Source organism: Mytilus galloprovincialis, chromosome 3, assembly GCF_965363235.1.
Source record: "Mytilus galloprovincialis chromosome 3, xbMytGall1.hap1.1, whole genome shotgun sequence".
In the NCBI taxonomy this organism is placed as follows: domain Eukaryota; kingdom Metazoa; phylum Mollusca; class Bivalvia; order Mytilida; family Mytilidae; genus Mytilus; species Mytilus galloprovincialis.
The window spans coordinates 41,482,670-41,510,512 of NC_134840.1; the positions used below are offsets into that span (position 1 = coordinate 41,482,670).

The 27,843-nt window shown below is 30.7% G+C and overlaps 1 protein-coding gene across 1 annotated transcript; it reads left to right on the top strand.

Annotated features, from left to right (window-relative positions):
* Positions 1 to 27,843, top strand: LOC143067951 (cap-specific mRNA (nucleoside-2'-O-)-methyltransferase 1-like). The gene is made up of 22 exons (XM_076241618.1): positions 1 to 109; positions 1,349 to 1,500; positions 1,985 to 2,143; positions 2,513 to 2,605; positions 3,278 to 3,349; positions 3,801 to 3,895; positions 5,775 to 5,847; positions 14,439 to 14,631; positions 15,275 to 15,393; positions 15,866 to 15,962; positions 16,426 to 16,558; positions 17,042 to 17,227; positions 17,764 to 17,820; positions 18,102 to 18,159; positions 18,545 to 18,613; positions 19,076 to 19,216; positions 20,054 to 20,179; positions 21,567 to 21,658; positions 22,574 to 22,690; positions 23,203 to 23,321; positions 23,650 to 23,758; positions 24,569 to 27,843. Exons 1-22 carry the CDS (start codon positions 97 to 99, stop codon positions 24,705 to 24,707), a joined length of 2,412 nt encoding a protein of 803 aa, XP_076097733.1. The 5' UTR covers positions 1 to 96; the 3' UTR covers positions 24,708 to 27,843.

Sequence of the window (27,843 nt, forward strand, 5' to 3'; positions counted from 1 at the left end):
CTTTGGTGTAGCTTCCGTTTAAAGTGAAAGTTGAAAATCTAAATTTACTTTCTTTTTTTTCAAATTTCGGAAAATGGTGTAATTCAATCTGACATCATGAATTTAGAAGGTAAAGAAGCAAACATAATATTTTGCTTTCTCAAACATTACACTAGAAAAGTAAATATGGAAAATAATGAAAATTTTTAATGACTTCGCACAGTTGTTATCCTGCACATGTCATGAAGTTGATGAATTATCTGCTTACATGGGTTATCATAATCAATAAAATGAAATTGACCTCGGCTGTAAGCATAGTTGTGATGTGAATTGTTAAGGCAGCAACCATTTGATTTTCTGGGGTGGGGGGCTATGGATTTTTTTTGGAAAAAAAGTTTGTTTCCAGGTTTTGGAGAAGAAAATGATTTGTTTTTGAATCTGAGGAAACAAAATTGTTTGTTTGACCCTCAACTGCCACTATATGTAATGCTAAAATTGAAAGAAAAAATTGTTTTTCGACTTGTCACCAAAAAAATAGATTGTTTTTGCCCAAGGCGAAAAAAAAAAGTTTGTCCGGGGAAAAAATTCATAGCACCCCCCCCCCAGAAAATCAAATGGTTGCTGCCTTACCTACTGACAATACAGGAATATGATGATGTGGTATGATTGATAATGAGACAACCCTCCACCAGAGACCAAATAACATAGACATAGCGCAAGTCCAAATAATTATGGTCTTGCAAGTCTATTTTAATTTTTTTTTCTGTGGAAGGCATAACAGAAATAATTTAAAAAGCCTTGCAAGACGTCATAATTATGTGGACTAAGGCTGGTTTGCATATGCATAATTTTGGTCTCCACATTGATTTTCAACAAAAGTATAGCAAATACTTGGAGACAGTCCTTAATGAATTCTAGCCACCTTGGCACCTGGTGAATATAATGTATATATCTGCAATTTTTTGCTTTAGTGATGCAGTCACCTAAAACATACAACTCTTTTTTTTTTTTTTTGTATAAGTATTATGTTTTTTAATTACCTGAAATAGAATTGAACCTTTATGAGATGTGAACATGATTTGTTAAAACAAGGCAGACACAAAATTGATTCTTATATTATAATTAATGAAGTCATTTGGGCTATGCAGTTTAGAGGAATTTACTGTTTTAGCCTTTGCATTTATATCACATTTCTTTTTTTAAAGGATGTTATTATAAAAAGCAAACAATATACATTTTTTTTTTCAATTGTTTAATCTTATACATCATCATGATCATTGTACATTTTAATTTGTTAGTAATTTAAAAAGCAATGTCATTTTAATTTGATCTTGATGCAGATAATAATTGTTATCTGTTTTCTTGCTAGATTCTGATAGCGATAGTGATAGTGACAATGAAAAACTTCAAGTCTACGATGGAGGCAATGGGGATGACATTGGTGCTGGAGAGCCAGCAGTCAAGAAGGCCAAGACATCCAGTCAATTGGATGGGTATACGGATTTTGCCAAACGGATGATGGTATGAAAAATGATACTGCGTTTAAATCATCAAAATACAGATTGAATGAATTTTTCAAGTCAAGTCCTTGTTATTTTTTTGTCTTTAATGATAAACAAACTCCTGTCTTCTTTCCCTTCATTGTGACATCAACAATTCAGAAGTATCACCAGATTTGTACTTACATAAGAAACACAAATAGTGACACATTTTTAAAGTTATATGCTGTTGACATATCTTCACTTCATACATGTAACTGACAGAGAGGGATAAAATTGACAATTATACGATGTTTGCGTAAAATCGGGCACAGAAGACTAAGTTTATGATATATATATATATATGCATTGGTTTAAGAATTGGATAAACATTATTTTTCACCAGTCACTTGTTTCATATGACTATAAGTTGACAGAAATAAAATTTATTCATGTTTTTATTGTTTTCTCAATTGTATTTGAAGAATTTTCTTTGTTTATGATTTTTGTAACTATATAACATATAGGCAAAGATGGGTCATCAAAAAGGTTCAGGTTTGGGAAAGCATGGCCAAGGTATTGTAGACATCATAGAGGCATCCAAGCAAAGAGGACGTAGAGGCTTAGGATTGACACTAAAAGGTTTAGAACCAGCTGATATTGATTGGGATTTTGAACAAGAAAAGGTAAGATTTATTCAATGTGAAATTTTACAAGTAAAAAATCTTAATCTTGACATGAAATTAAAACTGAAGTGTTGGTCTAGACTTCCTGTTTTTTCAAGCAATATACTAGGAATTAATTTATGTCTATTTTGTAAATTTTGTTATTGTTATCTTAAAGTCTGAAATTTAGAAACAAGCAGAAATATAAGTTAGCAGACACCCATTTCACTCTGTCAAAACAGAAAAAAAAGGTGAAAACAAAGTTGTTCTCAAAATTTTAATTGTCTGGTCATTATTTTTGTTTAGTGTGTTTATTTTTACCATTGTTCTAAAGTTAAAAATCCTACAAAATGGTGAAAATTATTTTTTTATTTTTATTTTTCATATTAGATAGTACAAGCAGAGACAGTAGAGTGGATACCCACTTGTACAGAGGAGAAACCATCCATAGAAACTTTAAGAAGTTGGAAAAAGATAGGAAATGTAGGTACTTGTCTAATTTATTTACACAATGATTATTCCTCTGAGGTTAAATGTTACAACTTTTTATCTTATAAGTGTTAACTCTTGTTTTTTTTTATTTAAAAAAGAGCTGTATTGCAATACATCAGAATTTTCTTGAATTGCCCATTTTAGTAAAAAACAAGATCGTCAAATGTCCATTTTAAGGACTAATTAATCTGAATTTTCATCTTTACAAAATGAAATTGTAGAAAAATGAGTTTATGTATATAGACAGCACAATGTAGAAGTGTCATATTTATTAAAATGCAGCCCAAAAAGTAAATATATGTACTGATTAAAAGTAATCATCTCATAATTGAGGTTGTTTATGATATCAACTGTTACAAGTAATTTTTTTTTGCCTGTAATAAAGAAGACAATTCTACCAAAAAGGTTGCTTAAAATAGTCTCATTATCTTATCCATAAATATATTTGTGTGCAGTACATTATATTTGTAGAACATCTCTATGCAATTTAATGGCCCTTCAATTCTATGTAGATCTCTTTTATATACTATTTAAAATGTCATATTATTCCAAATGAAAAAGGTTTGGACAAAAGAAATTACAAGAAATATATGTTTTAAATATTTTTCAATCAGAAAAGGGTAAATATTTGTCATTACTGATACATGATAACTTTTATTTCAGAAAAAGAGAACAATAGGTGATGAGACCCAATTTTGTGATGAGAAGATTTTACAGATGGTTCTTAGTAGTAAGGTAACAGATATTCTTAACTTTGAAATTTTTTTATACCCCACCTTTTATAGGAGAGGGCAATGTATTTTATATCCGTGCATCTTTCCAATATTCTGTCTGCCTGTCTGTCTGTAATCAGGGCTACAAAAACAAACAATTAAAAAATGCTTCAGTAATATGACGGATTCAGTAAAATTAATATTTTTAGGTTTTAAAATATTGTGTTATTTACACAAAAGAATAAAACATTTTGAGAGCTAATGTTTGTATTTGCATGTTATGTCAAAATGTATGTACTAGATATGCTCATTATTATTTCTAAAAAAGTTGGGAACTATTTTGAGGTAAAATAATTATTTTTTGCTTGAATCATAAATTTGATAGTAAGATTTAATGAATAATTTAAGCATGCCTAGTGCAAATCAGATTTAAAAGATTAGCTTTACAAATTAAAAAATTACCTATATTTTAGAGCATATTTGATAACTTGGAACCAGAAGAAATGAGAAGAGCTAGAACAAGATCAAATCCATATGAAACAATAAGAGGTGCATTTTTCCTGAACAGGTATATTTTCAATTTTTATGCCCCACCTACGATAGTAGAGGGGCATTATGTTTTCTGGTCTGTGGCTCCGTTCGTTCGTTCGTTCGTCCGTCCGTCTGTGCGTCCGTTCAGGTTAAAGTTTTTGGTCAAGGTAGTTTTTGATGAAGCTGAAGTCCAATCAACTTGAAACTTAGTACACTTGTTGCTTATGATATGATCTTTCTAATTTTAAAGCCAAATTAGACTTTTGACCCCAATTTCACGGTCTACTGAACATAGAAAATGAAAGTTGGAGTTTCAGGTTAAAGTTTTTGGTCAAGGTAGTTTTTGATGAAGCTGAAGTCCAATCAACTTGAAACTTAATACACTTGTTACTTATGATATGATCTTTATAATTTTAAAGCCAAATTAGACTTTTGACCCCAATTTCACGGTCCACTGAACATAGAAAATGAAAGTGGGAATTTCAGGTTAAAGTTTTTGGTCAAGGTAGTTTTTGATAAAATTGAAGTCCAATCAACTTGAAACTTAGTACATATGTTCCCTATAGTGTAATCTTTCTTATTTTAATGCCAAATTAGATTATTACCCAATTTCACGGTCCATGGAACATGGAAAAGGATAGTGCGAGTGGGGCATCCGTGTACTTTGGACACATTCTTGTTTTAGCCAGGTTTTCTAAAGGAAATCCTTATTGATTCAGTTTTGTACACCATTATATATAGGGTGACTAGATGCTCTCTTGTGGGCTGATGGTAACTGTTGTTTTTTGTGGAATAGATCTTTCACTATTCAAAAAGAGATACTTTAAATATGTTGTTGAATAGAGAGGCAAAAGATACCAAAGGGACATTCAAATCATTAAGTATGTTAATCCTGATGAAAAACTATAGGTCAAGATCAATTTGGCAATTTTCAAATGATTGGAAAATAGCACTTTTTGTTGTAAACAAATATGAAAACTTGAGAAATGTTTAACCAATGTTTTTCAAATTTTAATATGTTGTTGCTGAGGTCAAAACTGAGGATAAGTTTGATGTTGACAGGTTTCACTTTTGTCATTCAGGATTTTTATATCCCTTTATTAAATGTAATAACCACTGTTATAGCTGCTGTTTTGACAATCTGTTGTTGACATACAGTAAATTACAGAAATTATTGCAATGTTTTTATTATTGCGAAAAATGCAACAGGGTAGATTTTTTTCAATATCGCAAACATTAAAATCGCATTGTAGTCTAAAATGACAAAATGGCAAAAACAATTGCACACAATAATTTCTGATTTTACAGTAATTTATTTCTCTGAGTAATCAAATAGCAGCACTAGCTATTAAGAACTAATATTTCTTAATATAACAGACTATTAATATTTGTAACTCGAAGCCAGATGGGTAAATTGTGTCTTGTCACTTTTGCGTTGTATGAAATTCCTTGTAATAAATATAGCTTCTTTTTTTTTAATAGCTACTAAACGATCTGTTGCTTAATATTTCTGTTTTTGGAACAAATTCATTATCATGTATATGGCCATTATTATGGGATATTGGTATTGATCAGTTTTTGATACCTAGCCTGTGTGTCATTGCATTCTACTATAAACTTCATTGATTAAATATGGTACCATTATAGTAAAACACTAAAACAAATTAGGTTGTCCTGTGCATATAGTAGAATGACAAAAAATCTAATTAATCATTCTCCTCCAGATTATAGTGATTTCTTAGCAAGAATTCTCTTAAAATTCATGAGCATAATAGAAAAAAAAGAAAAGCAGCAATTACAAAAATTGAAAGTGTGTATGTGGAGATGTTTATATGTATGTAGGAGCACATATTTATTATGAATAATATTTGATATCAGTCTTTCAATGTTAACAAAAAACTTCTATTATTTTTCAGAGCAGCTATGAAGATGGCTAACATGGATGCCATATTAGACTTTATGTTTACAAAACCATTAGATGTTGATGGAGTAAGTCAGTTTTATCATTGTCCTTATTTATATTCCTCATACAACATTGACACTTAAAAGGTGGAAGATATACAAAGTATACAATGGTTAATCTGATAATGAATGGACTTCAGAAAACTTGATACCTTGAAGGAGCGAATTATTTTTTATACCTCTACCGTAGCTGAGGGGGAATTAAGTTTTACCCTTGTCTGTCTGTATGTCCATCCCTCTCTCCCCTAACATCCCAAAATTGGTTTATGTTCTCTAACTTTAGTTTGCCTCGACAAATTTTATGCATCTTATACACAATGCTAATAACCACAAAACACAGACCTTGTTTGAATTTTGGTGGCATCATTTTACCATTCTAGAGTTATGCCCCTTTACAAATGGAAAAATTATCCTTTTTTTCATTTCCATTCTCACACTTTTATTAGTTTGCCTCAACTAAATGATATTAAAATTTACTTATACACAATGTGTATTACCACAAAACACAAATCAGTTTTCACTTATACCATTCTAGAGTTGTGCCCCTTTACAAATGGTAGAATTCATGATTTTTTTTGTTTCCATTCATTCATTTAGTTTGCCTCATCCAAATTTTATGAAACTTAAACATAATGCTTATTACTAAAAAACTCAGATCAAGTACAAATTTGTGTCGCGTCTCTTTTACTGTGTTACACCTCAATATGAATTAAAAAGACAACATCGAGTTCTTATACAATATTTATATATTGCAAACATGTAACCAACTTTTCACATCGAGCAACAACCTTAAAACTGACCAGAAAATACATTTACTCTGTCTTTATCTTTGAATGTTAAACATGTTAGAATAACCAGAAACTTTAAGTGTTCTTCAGTGGCGACTTTACGACCATAGATAAATAGCACTAATTAATTGCGACAGTTCTATAGAGTTCATTCAGATGCTAAGAAAATATTACTATTTAACGGTTAGCAGGTGTCTCAGTTAAAGTTCTTGTAATGTCTATTACACAAATAATACTAAAATTAGCCTTTTAACATCTCCCTTTTCAAGAGAAAACACTGTTTTCGAAAATTCACTTTAAAAAAAAATAAAAGGCGTTGCTCCAATTTACATAGATGTAATAAAAACAATAAAGCATAAAGCTTACTGTCAATCTTTGTTATATTCTTGATAAAGCATCGGCATTGTTCTTTGATGCCTTGGACGGTAACAATAATAGCACTTCGCCCCCAGGTTCAAATTCTCTGAACTTTGTATGCTTGTTGAACCAAGCCTTGATCTTTTCTTTAACAATTTCTGGCATAGCTGCCAAACAATTACGTATAGTAATTCCATATTGAATAACTGAACGGTGTTTCTCATCCGCACCAGTAGACAATCCACGAAGTATAGCCATCGGACCTCTCACAGGACAGCCATACAACAACTGAAACGGCGCTAAAAAGCCTGTTTCTTCATGCGGAACTTCACGATACTCGCATAACGCATAAGGAACCAATTCATCCCATTCATCGACAGTGCACAACTTCTTGAGCATGAACTTTAAAGAACCATTTAATCGCTCACATCTACCATTCGACTGCGGTCTGTATGTAGACGCTGTACATTCAATATTTCCAGACGAAATGTTACCAATAACAATCTCATCATCTTCGTATATTTTCGTCACTTCCATAGCATGTTCAATTTTGCTTTCGTGTGTATCATTGTCAGATTCAATCTCATCTTCGGCGCGCTTGGCGTGTTCTCTGGTTAAAACAAATGGGTTACTAGTTCGCTCTAGTATATCCATTCCCAAAAGTGCTTCGGCGGCCAATTTCGGTACGAGTCCAACTTTAGCGATACCTCTATAATACGGTGTGTCTATGTTAACTACAGCAAGCTTAGCACAAAACGGTTGTCCAATAGCAGATTGTAGAGTTACATGTTGTCCTTGTAAAATGTTCTTTCTATCCACAAGGTCTTCACGAATTAATGTCATGTCGGTACCAGTGTCTTTCACAAAGCTTACTTGCTTCCCGTTTACTTCTCCTGAAACACAGATAAGTCTATGCCCAACAAGCGGTTTAACTAAATAAGATGCAAGATTTCCTGTTTTCTTGTCCTTTTTTTCACAATCACGTGCATAATGTCCAATAGCTTTACATTTGAAACAACGATTATTGTCAGTTCTATTTTCATCATTTTGTACATTGTCATTCTTTGTCGGTACTATATAGTCTTCTGCTGCTTCTACTACGGACGCGCTGCCTTTATTTCTTCTTATCCATTGCGCTTGAACTGGTAAAAGAGCCTTCAGAAAAAATTCCTCTTGTAAACTTTTGATCGGATCTTTGTCCTTGGTACATCGGTTGAGATTTTGTATAATCCGCGCCATTAAAGCTCTGTAAGTTTCATTGTCAGCTTTTCTAACATTAACTAAGTCAACAAAATATTCATGGGGTCTCTTTCCATATCGATCGATTAGCGCACGTTTCAGATCGTCGTACGAAGTGGACGCTTGTGAAGAAACCTGTCTTGCTTCACCTGTCAACAATGTTCTTAAATGTAAAATCCTAATGTCATTAGACGAATTTGCCTGACCACTTACTGCATCGAATTCCGATAAAAATGTTACGATGTCATCGAGTTTCGGATCAAATGGTTGTAATTTTACTTTAAATGGTAGTGACTGATACTTATCAGTATTTAAACAGTTTAATCCCTGTAAACGAATTCTTTCTCTTTCGATTTCTAATTTCTCTTTTTCGATTTCGAGTTTTTCCCGTTCGATGACAAGCTTTTCCCTTTCAATATCTAACTCATGTTTATTTGTCTTTCTTGTTGCTTTTTTCGGCGGCGGAGTTTTCGGTCTTTGAAAAACTTCTTCCTCAACTGGCACGTCGCTTTCATCTGCATATTCGGCATCTGTAAATTGCATTAAATTTATATTTCTTCTTGATCGATTTTTTGCTATGCTGCCTCCTTCTAGTACACCTTCTTCTGCCATTACGGATAGTATCACTAACTACAATTAATCCTGTGAATAATGGAAATATAACGAAAAAGTAAGTTTAAGGCTACGCTCGATAATTCAAAGTCAACGCTGAATCAACAGCCGGATATATTCCAAAATACGGAATCAATATCCAATAAACTAAACAAAAGTTTCATATCCAATCAATCGCTGAATCACACAGCTGGATATACTATATCCAATAAATCGCTGAATTACACAGCTGGATATACGCCAGGTTAACGGCAAAAAAATAAAACACTGATAAATCACATCAGCTACATAAGCAATAATCCTACAATAGCACATATATCCTTTAGGAAAATTACGCTTATAATCCACTATAGAATAATTAATAACTTAAATTAATTAATCCCATTTCCGCTGCCACCATTTATGTTACACCTCAATATGAATTAAAAAGACAACATCGAGTTCTTATACAATATTTATATATTGCAAACATGTAACCAACTTTTCACATCGAGCAACAACCTTAAAACTGACCAGAAAATACATTTACTCTGTCTTTATCTTTGAATGTTAAACATGTTAGAATAACCAGAAACTTTAAGTGTTCTTCAGTGGCGACTTTACGACCATAGATAAATAGCACTAATTAATTGCGACAGTTCTATAGAGTTCATTCAGATGCTAAGAAAATATTACTATTTAACGGTTAGCAGGTGTCTCAGTTAAAGTTCTTGTAATGTCTATTACACAAATAATACTAAAATTAGCCTTTTAACATACTGTTCTATATAAGGTGAAAAGGGGAACATTCAGAATTTAACCAAATTTGCTTTATTTCACAGATTTTAAAGAAATTAACTCAAATATGAAGTTTTATAAATATTCAATGAAGATTGATAGAATCCTGGGCCTTAAATATGATGACTCAGCATAAATTCACAGTTTACAGGATGCATAGTTTACTCAAAGTGCTGGATACAAAATTAATTTATAATATTTGCATATTTGTAAGTTAAATTGTTAAGAAGTGCTTATATTTACTCTTCACAGTCATTGAAACTCATATATCCTTCCTCAATATTATTTATGGAGTATTTGTGTTCTTTCGATAACCCAAAAGTAAGCCGCAACACTTAAATCTGCTTTTTTGTCACCACGGCATAATAAATACAAGCTAAAAAAAAAAAATATCTCAAGAAAACTTACAATAGTGTGTTCTACCCTGAATATTGTAACGATTTCGCCCCTTAAACCGAGTGGTAAGTTAAATTGAATAAGGAGGCTCGATCAAACATAAATTGCATGGATCCTTTGAGTTGGTATATGGTTGAAATAATAACTAAGTCAGGTAACATTTCATAGGTATTTTATATAATATCTATATATAATCAAATATTTACAATTGATCATAAAAACATTCATTTATATTTATAAACAATTTGCCGTAATCATCTCATAAAGGTTTCTCTCTGCTAAAGTGAAAGTAGATTTCCAGAAAACCTCTCTCATCGTATTTATAGAAAGTTGACTAAGTGGAACGACAGCTGACGGGACTTTCCCGTAGGTCGAAGGTCGTCTTCCTCTTCTTCAAAACAAACAATTGCCATGTGTAAGAAGGTTTAGTTTTCTTAAAACAGTCAAAACCTTCACACTAAATTATAAGGACATCAAGACAGCATAAATTCCGACTGCTCTTGCAGGCGGTGAGATTAAATCTAAAGTTCGTTTCGTCAACCTTCTATTTATAATTTTCCGGTCAATGGATCGACCAATCAAAACGTTTGTTATGTTCACAGGCAATCTCGTGTTGCAGACCGCCAATACACAAATAAATATGGCTTCTCTTGTAAATAAACTATGGCACTGCTGGTATTTAGACGATTACGGCTAAAACACAAGTTATTACATTAAGAAAATAAATAAGCAAATAAGGTAAACACATTATCGCATCATGTATCATTGAAATACATGCCAACCAACCGTGAATATTCTGTACGAGGTGACATTCCATCGTAAAAAATAGCGTAGCGAAAACGTAAACAAAAACAGCTGACTCATAAAATTACTACTGTAAACTATGGATAACACGAGATCCATTAATTTAATAATACGATCACTAAATCGTAACAATATGTACTAAATATTCCAAATTGCTAGAAACAGCAGAATGATTTAGGAAATTTGAGGCCCCAGGGGAAAAAACATAGAAAATTGCGTACCCACGGGTCATAAAACAAATAATTTAACTTGTAAATATTTTATGATTTTAAAGTTCTTGATATAGAAAACAATAACTATGCTTAGAAGTTATGTAAAAATCAGATGTTAGCAGACATCTCTACAACATTTTAAGTGAATTTATATCTCAGACTGGTATCGGCATACATACAACTATAGCAAATATGGCTTTGTTTCAACACTTCTAGCATATATATTATCTAAATTGTGTCAGATATATGGTAACAGATGATACTGTTGTAACAAGAATTCTAAATTGACCATTTGAGGCAGAAAATGTGTTCTTTAATTGACAAATAGGCATACAGTAAGATGTGGACTGGAGACAGAGGCTGGATTGGATACTTTATATAATCTTGAATGTTGAAATGATTGACTGCTAAACATTACATTTATAGTATTCTGATATGCTTTCAATATGTTATCAAAACAGTTTTAAACAGGTTCTAGGCATTTTTTATCAGAAAATATGCAAATAGGGTCAGCTGGTAATAATTAAAAATTGTTTTTATACGACCGCAAAAATTTAAATTTTTCGTCGTATATTGCTATCACGTTGGCGTCGTCGTCCTGCGTCGTCTTGCGTCTTTCGTCGTCGTCGTCGTCCGAATACTTTTAGTTTTCGCACTCTGACTTTAGTAAAAGTGAATAGAAATCGATGAAATTTTGACACAAGGTTTATGACCACAAAAGGAAGGTTGGCATTGATTTTGGGAGTTTTGGTCCCAACATTTTAGGAATTAGGGGCCAAAAAGGGCCCAAATAAGCATTTTCTTGGTTTTCGCACTATAACTTTAGTTTAAGTGAATAGAAATCTATGAAATTTTGACACAAGGTTTATGACCACAAAAGGAAGGTTGGGATTGATTTTGGGAGTTTTGGTTTCAACAGTTTAGGAATTAGGGGCCAAAAAAGGGCCCAAATAAGCATTATTCTTGGTTTTCGCACAATAATTTTAGTATAAGTAAATAGAAATCAGTGAAATTTAAACACAAGGTTTATGACCACAAAAGGAAGGTTGGGATTGATTTTGGGAGTTGAGGTCCCAACAGTTTAGGAATTAGGGGCCAAAAAGGGGCCCAAATAAGCATTATTCTTGGTTTTCGCACCATAACTTAAGTATAAGTAAATAGAAATCTATGAGATTTAAACACAAGGTTTATGACCATAAAAGGAAGGTTGGGTTTGATTTTGGGAGTTTTGGTCCCAACAGTTTAGGAATAAGGGGCCCAAAAGGGTCCAAAATTGAATTTTGTTTGATTTCATCAAAAATTGAATAATTGGGGTTCTTTGATATGCTAAATCTAACTGTGTATGTATTTTTGGTCCCGTTTTCAAATTGATCTACATTAAGTTCCAAAGGGTCCAAAATTAAACTTAGTTTGATTTTAACAAAAATTGAATCCTTGGGGTTCTTTAATATGTTGAATCTAAAAATGTACTTAAATTTTTTATTATTGGCCCAGTTTTCAAGTTGGTCCAAATCGGGGTCCAAAATTAAACTTTGTTTGATTTCATCAAAAATTGAATAATTGGGGTTCTTTGATATGCCAAATCTAACTGTGTATGTAGATTCTTAATTTTTGGTCCCGTTTTCAAATTGGTCTACATTAAAGTCCAAAGGGTCCAAAATTAAACTAAATTTGATTTTAACAAAAATTGAATTCTTGGGCTTTTTTGATATGCTGAATCTAAACATGTACTTAGATTTTTGTTTATGGGCCCAGTTTTCAAGTTGGTTCAAATCAGGATCCAAAATTATTATATTAAGTATTGTGCAATAGCAAGAAATTTTCAATTGCACAGTATTCAGCAATAGCAAGAAATCTTCAATTGCACAGTATTGTGCAATAGCAAGAAATTTTCAATTGCTCAGTATTGCACAATAGCAAGAAATCTTCAATTGCACAGTATTGTGCAATAGCAAATATTTTCAATTGCACAGTATTGCGCAATAGCCAGAAATATCTAATTGCACAATATTGTGCAATAGCAAGAAATTTTCAATTGATTGGAGTTATCTTTCTTTGTCCAGAATAGTAGTTGAGTCAACTTAAATCATTGTTTTATACAATATACAATGTATATTCACTTTTACTACCAACTGATAAATTAAAACAATCTTTATCATTCAGTGATAACAAGCACCTTTTGTTACATTTTAATATTTTATGATGTATTTAAATGAGTAGTTATTGTTGCAAACTCCATTAGAAATTTGAATTGAGATCAGTTTTGGAAAAAGGGAAAGGGGGATGTGAAAAAAAAATTGGGGGGGTTAAATTTTTCTCATTTCAGATTTCATAAATAAAAAGAAAATTTCTTCTAACATTTTTTTGAGAGGATTAATATTCAACAGCAAAGTGAATTGCTCAAAGGCAAAAAAAATATTTTAAGTTCAGTAGACCACATTCATTCTGTGTCAGAAACCTATGTTGTGTCAACTATTTAATCACAATCCAAATTTAGAGCTGTATCCAGCTTGAATGTTGTGTCCATACTTGCCCCAACCTTTCAGGGTTCAACCTCTGCGGTCGTATAAAGCTGCGCCCTGCGGAGCATCTGGTTAAAATCTTCAAAAATTGAAACAGGGGAGGGGTATAAAATTTATAGTAAAGAAAAACTTAGAGTATACACAGTGATTTCTTTAAGACTATGATTCTGATAAATGAGTATTAATGTGAGAAAAACTGATTTTAGAGAGTTTTCTATTTGAATAAATGTCTGTATAGGTTGCACTTTGTAAATACAGCTGTTTCTCAGAGCACGCCTTTTTTGGGGAGATCTTGAATATTCATAGAAAATTAATTTTGTTTACATACTGGTTCCCAGTTATACTCTCTGTGTTCCATCTCACAGAGACATAACTTGGGAATGTTACCAGTAAATAAACATGTGCATATTGTTTACATTGAAATCTGTGGTAACCTTTCATTCGAGGTAGGGGTAGTTAAGAAAATTAGTGCTAGTTTAAACTCTGAGAAGTTTAGGGCATATAAATGTTGAAAATATGCCGCACAGCCCTATATTTTAACCTTTGGAAAAAAATCGTGGTGCATATGAACTTTCAATTCTAAGATAAGATTTTTTCAAAACTTCATAGTAAAAGTGGTTCAGTTTTATTGGTAAAAGGAGTTCCTACAGGAAATTGCATTGTCAATATTTACAGAAATGCAACCTATAGTTATGTCCCTTTATAATGTTATATATGCAAGTGGGGACTTTGTCAGTGTCACATTCCCCATTTATTTTGAATCATATCAGTGCAGATTTTTTTTAGCTGATCCAGTCTCTTGTAAAAGAGTACTCGTACACTTTGAATACCTTCTTTATTCACCTTGCCTATTATACAGATTTTTATTATATGAAGACAAAATAGAAACATGCGATGTTTTATGGTTTTAGAAACCATTGATGAATCCTTCAGAACTGTTATATTTTGCTGATATTTGTGCTGGTCCCGGTGGATTCAGTGAATATGTACTTTGGAGGAGTAAAGCTGAAGCAAAAGGATTTGGGATGACATTGAGAGGGCCATGTGACTTTAAATTGGAGGATTTCTTTGCAGGTCCTGCTGAAATGTTTGAACCATATTATGGTAAGGACTTAGTACTTCTGAAAGAGGCCAGTTTTGTTAAAATGATGAACATGTATATGTCGTTGAACCCAATGCAATAAAATAATACCCTGTGCAACAAATTTGCATTGGGTTTAATGTTATTGATCCTTCCTCTTAGTTTGTCCTGACATTTTATTTTTGATCTATGAGTTTGACTGTCCGTCTGGTATCTTTCATCCATCTTCTATACGTCTGTCAGTCTGTTAGTCCTGTTCTTGTAATCATTACTGCTCTGAAACAACTCAAAAGAATTTCAAGAAACTTTGTATATAACAAGGACATATCAAGTAAATATGCATATCCACAATGAACTTTTATTAGTTTACTTTTGTAGGAGTTATGAGTCTGTGAACTTAAGAATATGGTGAGATTTTATTTACCCAGTGACAATGTTAGCACATAGGGTATGTAAGAGTGTTCCTAGTGCAAGAAGGTACAAAACATCAATATAACCTTGAAATGTACAGCTTTGTTTACACCATAATCAACTTTTAATTTATGTGCTTCACACAAAAAAGTGCAAGCAGGACTTCCCTGTCAACAAATAAGTGTTCCATTTTTATTTAACATTTTTCTGAAATATTTTTCAAATGTTTTGAGAAATTTAACTTATAATCTACAGGAGTGGGAGGTGCAGAAGGTGATGGTGACATATTTAACCCAGATAATCAAGCAGCCTTCATTCAATTTGTTAAAGAAAATACAGATGGAAAGGGTGTACATTTTGTAATGGCAGATGGGGTAAGGATAGATAAATGCATCTATATGTACAGTCTAAGGTCAAATGTGTTTTACACCTTTTAAAAAACTTTGCTCTATTACGTCATATAAAAACTAGTTTAACATTTAATGGCTGATTCCTTGCACATGTATACTTATATAATTGTTTTGAGTAGAAATTCTGATTGAATTCAAACTGATTTTTTAAAAGTACAATTCAGTTAAATATTTCAAAACTATTGTAAGTAATTATAGATAGTTGTGTAGTAAATATTTAATTAATTTAAACAGGACAATTTTTTTTTTTAATTTGTTTTTGTGTGAAACACTTTTTACTTCTTACTGTATATATAATTAAAGAAGCCTGAATGAATTTGAACCATTTGACAGGAAGTGAAATTGTACAATTGAATTTAAAGTATCTTTTTTATTAAAACGCAACATCAATTGCATCACTAGCAAACATTAAATTGACATTGTTTGTTCATTTTAGGGATTTTCAGTGGAAGGACAAGAGAATATTCAAGAAATTTTATCAAAGCAGTTATATCTTTGCCAGTTTCTGGTGGCCATTTCTATTTTAAGGACAGGTAGGTATAACGTAAGCCATACAAACATAATTATCAATTAATGATAATCATTGCATTGGTTTGTGAAATGAGAGATAAAAGTAGATTTGCAATAGTGAAAAATTTACAAAAATGTTTAATGAGACGGAAAATCAACAAGAACCTGAGACTGATAAATTTACCACAATTTATTGAATAAATGTTAATATAGCAGACACCTTGCCTATTTCAGAAATACAACATAACCAAGTAAATATTCAGAACTAGTACCATTTTGTGGCTGATCTTTCACTTTGTGTATTCAGACACAAACAACAAGATAAATAATTGTGAACGGCAATGTTTACAAAACACAATGACAATACAGGTAAATAGAACTAAATTCCACTGTATACATATTGAACTGAAATTGGATAATTATTCACTTTTTTGAGGTAGTAGGAAGACTTTTAAATTGTTTATTGATACACAACTTTTTTTTCAGGTGGTCATTTTGTTTGCAAGCTGTTTGATTTATTCACACCATTTAGCATAGGTCTTTGTTACTTAATGTACAGAATATTTAACAAAATCTCCATTATAAAACCTGTAACCAGTAGACCAGCAAATTCTGAAAGGTAAATTGTCATACTTAGTTTATCATTATCTAGTTAGGTCTCAGTTTATACATGTACTATTCATCTTAAAGAAGAGTTCACTCAGCATATAATTACAGCAATCAACAAGTATATTCCATAACTCAATCAATACCTAAATTTATCTATAAAGTTTCCTTGTAAACCTTATCAAGGAAATCGTGATAGAAAATGTCAGCCTACAAATATTGTAACAACTGTGAGATATCAACTCTTTTTTTAAAAAAATGTGCTGCTGGATTGAAAATGTCGTAAAGATTAGTTCTCAACCGATCTTTCCTGTCAAATTACCTTATGTTTGTCAAGATATGAGGCGGAACTATATTTGTTGTATCATTTATTTAAAGTTCAGCAAGACAGATGCAGTGAACAAAGTCACCAAACTTTGCAGCATTTCTTTATTATATATTTAATAACTTTATGTAGGATTTATAAATACCAATAGTTTTTGTTACTTTCTTTCAGATATATAGTGTGTAAAAATTTATCAAGTGATATGGACACTGTACGACAATATTTCCATGAGATAAATCTTGAGTTGAATAAACTTTTAGTATCAACATCTTCACAGGATATCAATGAGATAGTGCCCTATGATATGTTAGAAGAAAGTGAACAGTTCTTTACATACATGTTTAATTCTAACAATACGTAAGTCTTGTTTGGAGTTAAGTTAACTGATGTTTATTAATCTTGTGTAAAAGGTATCATAGTTAGTATAGTATATGTATCTTTACAAAGATAAGATATGGAAACTCACAAGAGGAACTCAGAGAAAGTTCTATGACAAGAATCAAGAAATTTTTGAGTATTTGAAAAATTAACATGTGGTAGTCTAGTTTTACCTACCACATATTCATGTTTTAGAAAAGCCTGGAACCTTATCAGTGGTTTACTTTGTGTCATCTGAATATTTTTTTACTGGAGAATTTAGAATTGACAAAAGATATTGATAGTCTTGGTTAATTTTATGATGAACCATTTTTAGACTTGGGCAATTTGAATTTTAGCATATTTGTATAGACACTGTTTACTTGTTGACTTTTTTTTTTTAGTGTTTTTGGCTTTCTGTTTCATTAATATACACCACATCCCATTTTTTTTCTACCTTGATTTACATTTAAATCAACTAGTCCTTACTTGCAAAAAGATGTTTAATTAATTACAAATGATTTTTCTTTCATCAGGTTAGGAAAGATGCAGATTGCTGGATTAAAGAAAATTCAAGCATTTACTCAAAATACGTAAGTAATTTTCATTCTGTTATACTATATATAATAAAAGCATAAGAATCTACTTGATATATTTATTTCTTCATTTGTTGTTTGTTTATTTTAAAAACCACTAAACCACAAATATGTATGTAAATAGATTTCATGTTTCTTACAGGAATTGTGTGTGGTCATAGTCTCCAACTTCTAGTTCAATTGATTCAAATCTATAATGGGCCCCAAATTTAAGATGTTTTCAATGTAAAATATTGTTTACTACAAAAATTATTTGATATTTATTTATTTATAATTAGGGAATTATATGAAGCCAGACAATCAGACACTAGAACTGAATGTCTTGTAAAGTGGCAGGTAAGAAATTTATTTCCAAAATTTCTGAGAGATTTGATTTTTATTTCACGTTGAGAGATAGCAATTGTTTTACATTAAGGAATTACTTGTTTCCAATAAAAGTGATATCTAATGATAAATATTTTATGCATTTTTATTTCCCTAATTTTGTTTTCATTGTTAATCATATCAAGTTGGTGTGTCTTGATAGGTCATTTTTTTGTGAACATAAAAAAATCAGAGAGCCAATTAAGTATAAATCACCAGTTTTTGTCATAGTTGATGAGTGATGTTATAATTTTTTTCACAATAGAAAACACATATTTTATTTTAAACAATACTTTCCATTGTAACTTATGTAAGACCCCCTAATTCATGACATTTTATGAGTATTTTTGATTCGTAGGTACCAGATAAAGTGAGAACAGCTCCATCTAAACAGCCACCAGGAAATGCATTTTTAGATTTAATTGAGGTTAGTTCATTTGACTTTATAAAAAGTCCTTTTTCAAGCATTTACTGAAAATATTCATTTGTTGTCTCCCTTTATTTGAGTTCAGGATAGATATAATCATTACTTATGCACAGAGAGATATGTAACAATTATGATGAATAGAAACAAAATTCTGAGGCTTGTAAGGTGCATTTTTTCATAATTATATGAAAAACGTTGAATAACAATCAGCATAAAAATGGATGAAGAAAAATTAACGAACACACTTTCTATGAAAAAACCTTTACCCCCTTTAAGATGAAGGGAAAATTTGTGCTTCAATAAACAAATGATAAATGATCAGAAAAAAAATCTAAAATAGACAATATTTGAAAATCAAGAAAATATGAAGTGCTCTATTTGAAATCTCCTGCAGTAGTAACTTCCAGTTCATATTATGTACTTTTGAGATTAATTTTAGTAATGATTTTACTTATACTTCAGACAGAAAATACAGACTACATTACAAGTGATATAGACAAACTTTCACCGACAGATCTTCATAATATTAAAAGTCCATTTGATTATCGCTGTTATGTGATAGGGAATGTTGAGAGAAAGCGATTGTATATGTTAGGCTGTGGAGTAAGTTAATAATTTAGAATACAATTATATTTTTCCTTTATCCTTCATGGTACTTCTGTGGTTCAAAAAGCATTTCACTGAACTGACTTCCTCTTGTTAAATTTCTTTATTTTTGTTCAAAGTTTATTTCATATTTTGACTTTTTAGATATCTTAATGCTGTGACAGGATACTCTAAAAATCCTCTTTAATCTAACTATCAACTTATTAACCCTTTCATCCCCAATTCTGCCCAGAAAGCAATTCAGGCGGATGATGGGCAGGTACAATTTCTATAATGTCATAGAGATGCTCAATCCAGGTCAAACCGGTAGAGAAAGTGTTAAAGAAAACCAGAACTGAAAATAGTTCTTATCTTGTATTTCGAGTTTCCTTTAGCAGTTTTGATCTTGATACAATAGATATAGAAAACTTCAAATAATAGATCAGGCTGAGTAGTAGCAGTTTACTCCTGAGGAGAAATTGTGTGAAGGTAAATCAGCAAAGAAGATGTTAGATAATTCTAACGGATTCCACTGAGGGGTGTTCCGTAAATGGAGGTATCTATGTACATACATACAATTTGTGGGTTTTTCCATTGATATCTGGTAACTGCTTGCTTTGGAGAAATTAATTGATGACCTGTCCTTATTTTTGTTTTGAAAATACAATTGTACTGTTAAAGAAATGTGTGCATGGTTTAAAGTTGTTTAATCACTTCTTCAAAAATAAAGCCCTTATATATGAAATTTAAAGATAGAAAGAAGTTAAACCTTGATATAATTATTTTTTACTTGTAATTTGATAAATGTATAATATTCTGGATTTTTTTTAATTAATTATTTTTTTTATATTGCAGAGGTCACATGTGTATAAGTGGGATGGTCGAGGTAAATGGAAGAAACTAGATGAGGACAATATACATGTGGAATTACCAGCTAAAACTTTAATTGAAGTGGAGTTTGTACAGGAACTAAAAGGAGAGGTATATTTAAAACAATTAAGCAGGTTATTTAGTGTGCACCACATTTTTGATGTTTTTTCTTCTTTGACAAAAAAAATAATTACAGTCATTCCTTTTATAGTCATCAAACAAAACATAAGCTTCATTTACTCATGTTTTCAGTATTTAACTTTTGATTGTGTTACACATATGATCTATAAATGCAGGTACAATGAAGTAGAAACATACTGTATTTCATACAGTTAAGGTAGCACAATACAAAGATTTTTTCACTTCCAATCAGACAACTTTAAACTGATATAATTCATTTCATCCTTCTTTGAATTTTATAAATGAGGTACCAAAAGAAAGAGGAAAGATTTATCTTTCAAATTGTGATAATTTCATGATGACTTAATTATTACATAATTAATTGTTATGTAATCAGTTGATATATTGTGATGTCCACACTTGAATGAATTTAGCTTCTTTGTTATTCATAGCATCCCAAAATATTTTATAGATTCTTGTACTACACAGCTTGACCTCCAAAACTGTGTCTCAGATTTCCAAAAACATCAATAGAACAAATTTTATACCCAATTAAATTTAGTGATCTTTTGTGAATTGATCTTGCAAACTTCATTTGAGGTTTAGGAGAGAATGAAATACAATAGGAAAAATCTGAGACACAGTTTTGGAGGTCAAACTGTGTTGTACAAGAATTTATAAAATATTTTGAGATGCTATGAATAATAATGAAGCTAAATTCATTCAAGTGTGGACATCACAATATATCAACTAGTTACGTAACAATTAATTATGTAATAATTATGTCATAATGAAATTATCACAACTTGAAAGAATAATCTTTCCTCTTTCTTTTGGTACCTCATTTATAAAATTCAAAGAAGGATGAAATGAATTATATCAGTTTAAAGTTGTCTGATTGGAAGTGAAAAATCTTTGTATTGTGCTACCTTAATAACATGTATCAGTCTTATATACTCTTTCTAAATTTCACTTTTTTTTAGTAAGTAAATATCCACTGTATTTAGTTAAGAAAAGTTTGGTTGCATATTTATAAGACTGTATTCAGGATAAGAGAAATAATAATAATGAAGTTGTTGTCTTGATTCACTGAATCCATATATAGGTAAACACTTAAAGAAGTGTATATTTTCCCGTTTGCAGTCATATAGAATACAAAAAAAATTTAAGATGCTTTCTAATATTATCTGAATACTACATCCTTTATATGGTATTGAAAGAAAAATTTATGTTTGAATTTTTTTTTGATGTGATTTTTTTTTATAATGAATATTGAAAACAACACAAATTAAATTTATATGCTTCATGTTGATTCTTAATGATTACACAAAATATATATGATGTAGTATAAGAAGATTGATTGTTTTATTGTATCTAGGGTATGGGACAGAAAAGGTTGATGACAGTACATGCTTTAGATGCTTTATTTTTATATGGTAATGATGTTAGAAAACTTCACTTTACTGACAGGTTAGTAATTGTTTTGCCTACAACTAATATCACAGAATTCAAGACATAGAGATGCTAATCCTACATCTGTATTAGCTCTTTGCTTAAAGCTTGATATTTCAGAGACCCAGATTTCCTTTTTAATATAAGTTCCAAATGAAAGAAATACAGGTATTATTTGACTGGAAGAAATTATAAGTAATTGTTCTTAACGAAATAAAGAGTAAATATATTTGCTCCAATAGTATCAGTGATAAACTTCAATTTTTTTGTGATCAGGTCTCTTTTTCCATTACTGTAAACAATATCTAACCTATATCTGTTGTATGGAATGATTGTAAGTTGAACATGTTGGTCTTTCATGGTTCATCTTAGGTAGACCTCATTTATGCTATATGGGACCTTGTCAACTTTCTTTATATTTCATCAGAATTAGTCAGCATTGTTGTCAAATACATTAAAAAGACATGTTATTTATGACATTTTCCTAAGTTTATGTTTTTTTGTGTTCACCACTTGGAGCTTTTAATTATACAACAACAAAAGATCAAAGTCATCTTCATACCTGCCAACTGTCACTATTTGCGGAGGATTTCCCCCCATGGAGGCTCCCAAATTGAAATTTTGAAAGAGCAATTTTGTCCACAATTTTTCACAAAACAATTAATTTTAAAATGAGGAAAGGCTTATAAAAGTAAGGAGAAGCCAAAAAAAACAACAACATTAAAATCCTTTGAAGGCCCACTTGAAGGTGTTTTAGGTCTATAGCAGCCATCCAGCACGCAAATACCCCATGGGCATTTTGAAAAGTTGGCAGGTATGCATCTTTCTTTTGACTTTTTTTGAAATTTCTAGAATAAATTTTCATTTTACGTAAAATAGTTCAATTTAGACAATGTATTATTATTTTTGATGTGGTTTATGTCATTTTGATAGGATGGAGAAATTGAAAAAGTTTGTAAAGTCAGTGACAAAGAAGACCAGACCAAATTTGACACCTATTATTGCTCCTAATGTATACAGGTTAGAGCAGATAGGACAGATATTTGAAAGGTAAGATTTACATTTTGTGACTTTTGAAGTAAAATTTGTTCCACTATTTAACCAAAAAGATCCGGTTATTCTGGTTTCAGTCCATTCAAGTAGTAAGAACATTTCAAGCTGATATTCCTCAATCCGAACTTAAGTAGGCATTTTCACTATTTCAAGTGTTCGATTTTGAGAATTCAAGAACCGCACATAATGGAAAATTTCCTTTTTTTTTAAATTTTAGTAGTAAGCTGTTAAAATGAATTCATACTCTATAGGTTTGAATATTTGGAAATGGTCCAAACATTGCAGTATTTTGCAAGTGACTGTTGTATTGATGTATAACCTATTTGACATTTCTTAATTATTATAACCTTGCTCTTGAATATATTTGAGAGAAATGAGAGAAGTAAGCTTCAGATAGGAAATTATTGTTTTTAATTTTGCAATTGCATTTTAAATTGACAATCTCCTAATCATAAAATTAATATGTATGTATTCATAAAATTTACAAAAACATAATTGCAATATTTTAGATTAGAATTTAAAAGAGTGAAAGGTTCAGGCCAACCTCGTTTGTGTTATTTTCCACCAGCGAGGCCTGATGAAAGATGTTTCCTTCCTACTGGTGTTTGTATTATGAAGACTGTCAAAGGTAGAATTAACCTAAAGAAAAATACAGATTTATATTGTACTTATGTTAAAATATTAACATTATCAAGCAAATTTAAGAAGATTTGTTTTGTAATGGAAATTGATAAAAAATTCTTATTAAGAAATACATAGTAATGTTATACTGTAAATTCAGAAATTATTGCGAGTATATATTATTTTGATTTTGTAATTTTAGAATAAAATATGATTTAAATTTTTGCCATATTGAGAATATACAAAAACTTAAAATGCAAGTTTAAATTATTGCAATTATAACCATGTTGCATTTTTCGCAGTAATACACACATTGCAATAATTTTCTATTTTAGAACCCTGGACAATTGCCTTGAGTAAATCTGCAAATAGGAAATATTTTTACAACATGTCATCCAGGTCATCTACATTTGAAGCACCTCCAGATAGTGTAGCATCCGCTAGGTTAGTATTAAAGTTAAATTGTATCTGTCATTTGAAAATAACACATGCAATAATTCAGTCATCTTTCATTAGAATTCTGCATAGACAGAAAACTTGTATGTAGTAGTGCTTATGGTAGCATGTGTGAATGGTCATTGGTTTGATCTATGGCAAGTAAAATTGGACTTAAAAGTTTGTTTTTGATGCTTTTCTCCTCTTAGCACTAGACATTTAGCAGTAAGAGCAAAGACTGATTGCCACATAGCAAGAATTACATGTCATGGCAGGGTGACTGACACCTCTTCCTGCAAACTGTAACTCTGTGAACTAGTATGATAAAAAAAAAATGGCTCAGCTTGTTGGTCAAATACAAATCAGAGTTCATACTTACTCTGGATAATTGGTTCTTATATAGATAAGAAGATGTATGTAATATTTGCCACTGAACATGAACAACAGATCCATCCATCCATGTTACTACTTGACAGAAAAAAGTCAAACTTCGATGGATGAGGTAGTATGTAGACCACAATGATAATTTGATGGTTTCGGTAAGTTTTAAACAGCTGATGATTAACCACAGTTAAATTATCAGCAGATACTGGTACTCTTATAATTTCTAATTTGAAAAATGAAAACAGCTCTCTGGAACTAGCATACACACCTCTTGTAGCTATATATATATTGATTGACTACAGAAACAAAACACATGTAAGTGATACAAAATAGCTGTTCAAATGATATACACAAAAAGAGACAACAAATTCAGTCAGTTTCTGATGGTTTTCAGGTTTTACAGTATACTTTATAAAATTTATTTATTTCTTGCAGAGAATGTAAACTGAACAGTTATAGATGGGACTTTGAAATGGGAGTCAAGATTCATCCAAATCAAACATTTGAACCAGACAATACTAAGATTTCATTGACTGATATGTTAAGCCACATACAGAAAATAATGCCACATTGAAATTCTCTGACAGAAGTTATTTGAAAGTCAGTTTGATCGTATGAAGGGTGATGACATATTTGTTTGTTATGGGAGAATACCCAACGTGTTCAATGTTTATATTTTAAAGTTCTGAATACTGTAGTTATGGTCATGGACTTATCAAGGTCAAACTGTTTTGCTGACCTTTACCATGAGTACCTGCCCATAAAATGAGGGTACTAGTAAACGGCACTTTGATTTTTTTTTTATATCTTATGAAAAGATGCTCACAGTTTGAAAAATCAAATTCAATGCAGGAAACCATATGTCCATAAATAGCTGCATTTACCACAAGACATATTTTGCATGCTCTGACCATCAGAAAGTGTTAAAAATATTTGTCCTTCATTTAATAATAAAGTCATTTGTTATATTTAATCATGCATTGGTATTGTTTTCTGAAGCATATCAATTTTCATTCATACTCATATCATGTATATCATATTATGTAATATAGATTTTTTTCTCATCAAAAGCCTACTTTTAATTTTTTTTACATTTTTCACCAGTAAAAGAAAATTACACATCCTCTTGGAATCACTGCATCCGTCCATTTATTTGTATGTTAATTTATCTGACAATTTGACACTTTGTTCCACAAATATGTTTGTCACACTTTTCTCAGAAATTTGCAACAGAATGAATACACGAAAAAGTTTAATATTCAGCCATGCAAAAAGGCATAATGCTAATAATGTATTTTCTCTAGATACCCCCTTTTCCTTTACTCTCTTAAATGCAAACAGTCAAGTACTGCGAAATCAGAAATTATAGCAATTATTTATTAATGCGATACTGACATGGCATACCCAACCAAAATTGATAATTAATTATTGTGATATCAGGAAAAATTGCAGGCATGATACAGATATATGTATCAAATATTAGCATGCTATTGTTTATTATTGCCAATCTTTAATAGTCACAGTTTTCGCGTAAATGAAACCTGTAAATAGTTTCTGAATATACAGTACCAGTTTCATTCCATGCAGTTACCTTGAAAAGGGGTATACTTTCATTGATTGTTGATATACATTGTAAATGTAATAAATTAAAGCTCCATCAAATCTGCACTTTGACCAACCATCAATGCATGCTGTCACAGTTCAATGTAGTACTACAAGTTTAATTGGTATTAAAAATCAAGTGACTTTTTTTACCTTTATTTACAAAGTCAGCCAGAACCAGATTTGACAAGAAAAAACAAGACAAAGTTTTACCTCTCCATGAACAAAAAATTATAGTATATTTATAGCAAATGAAAGGGTTATGTGGTGAACCTATATCAGATTCAAGTTGCGTTTCATTGTCAATAAGGGGGCCTCTGTGGCTCTAAGTAGTCTTAACTACTGTTTCACTAGCCGGTTAACCTGTCAACTGATAAAAGTCAGCAACTTCCATAGAAAAGGATATATCCTGTAGTTAGAAATTAGTTAAATATCATGAGCAAATACTACAAAATTTAGAGATAGATAAAAAAGTCATATAAATTAGCATATTAATCTATTGTAATAAAAATTCATAATATCTAATAAAATTTGTAGATTTAGCTAACAAGGTCCTTATATTTGGATAAAGTAACATTTGTTTATAGTGGAAAGTTGTTTTAACTTAAATAAGCTACAATTAAAAATTGCTTGCTAGTCCCTCTCTGTGATTACCTTTAGATAACTCTGGTTCATTTCCCAATCAATCTATCATGAAGGGAAGATAAATAATGCAAACTTCAATCATAGTCTTTTTCAAAAATGATGAACCGTTCTTTATATTGGTATGTAATCATTTTAAACGTTTCAAATTTATGAAATTATATTCGTACATCAATGTTTTTGATACACCAATAACAAAAACTGAAATATATTGAATTGATACATTTTGTAACTATTCAAATTTATATCAGAAACCTAAACTTAATTATAAAATAATGAACCTGTTAAAGGGAGACAATACTCGCATAACTTTTTGGAATTGGCACATAATACAACGGAATGTCACTCTTGCATACAAATGGCACATCAATATAATTAATTAAATGTGCAATTGCGCTCCACTTTCAATGATGATTCTAAATTATGAATATAACCAAAAGTTGTTAATCTATAGATAGTAAAGACTAATGAAATCTAACCCACTGTTTAAATATTTCTTTGCATTTTTTTAAAACTTCCTCAGTAAAATGCTTGAGCCACTTGACTTTCATAGCTCATAATTAACGTTTTTACACAATATTTAAATAAAGTAGCCAAAGATTATTCGCTTCTCAAAGTGTAAGACGCAATTAAAATCGTATGCTTGCACCATCTTACCCAAAAACAGATTTAATTAAGTTCTGAATATTTCGATATTTCTTCGTTAAAACCTGTTTTAAACAAATCACAAGTACGTGTTAAGATCCGACTAAATACCCATATCCAGATATCGTCAGGTAAATTTGCTATATAAATATAAAACAATTGTTGACTTTTGTTATGAGTTGATACATTGGTTTAAATCATCATGGTCAATAATTGTATAATATTTGATAAAACTTGCATGTTGTGATTAGATGAAATAATTAGATTAATTGTTGAATATGATTTATGTTTTTAGATAAAATGACTATCCAGTATAAAAAAAACATATTTCATGCATGAAAACACTTCTAACTTTCAAACATTGATGGTAAAATGATATGTTATTTACTGATAAAGGGTGTCTGAAATAAAATGATATGGAAATCCAGAGTCTATGTGCATTAATATTTGATAATTTTAAGTTTGATGGTGAATTAATAAGTTGCAGAGATTTGGTTGTCTGACAAAGCAAGAATTTATCTAGACCCTGAATAAATCAAAAAATGATTAGGGATAGCAGTTAAATCTAGTTTTAGAATATGTGCAAGTTTGTTCACCCTTTGCTCTGAATGACATCTAAAGTAATGACATGTGGTAGAAAAGACAAATTAAAATTTACAGTGTATGCATAGTGTTAAGCAGTATTTACACTTATATGAATATAATGCATTCATGAATCTTCAATCAAAAAACATATTAATGTAATGACCCTACAGTTTTGTTACTTGTTTTGTTGTTGTAATGGCTTTTAAGATTAGAAAAAATAAACCAATTGATTTGTA

What these genes read in the sequence shown, in the direction of transcription:
- LOC143067951 (XM_076241618.1), top strand. An exon ending in ATTTTGTAATGGCAGATGGG is followed by an intron (nt 15,394 to 15,865) that starts GTAAGGATAGAT and finishes TGTTCATTTTAG; the next exon opens with GGATTTTCAGTGGAAGGACA. An exon ending in GATAGTGTAGCATCCGCTAG is followed by an intron (nt 23,759 to 24,568) that starts GTTAGTATTAAA and finishes TATTTCTTGCAG; the next exon opens with AGAATGTAAACTGAACAGTT.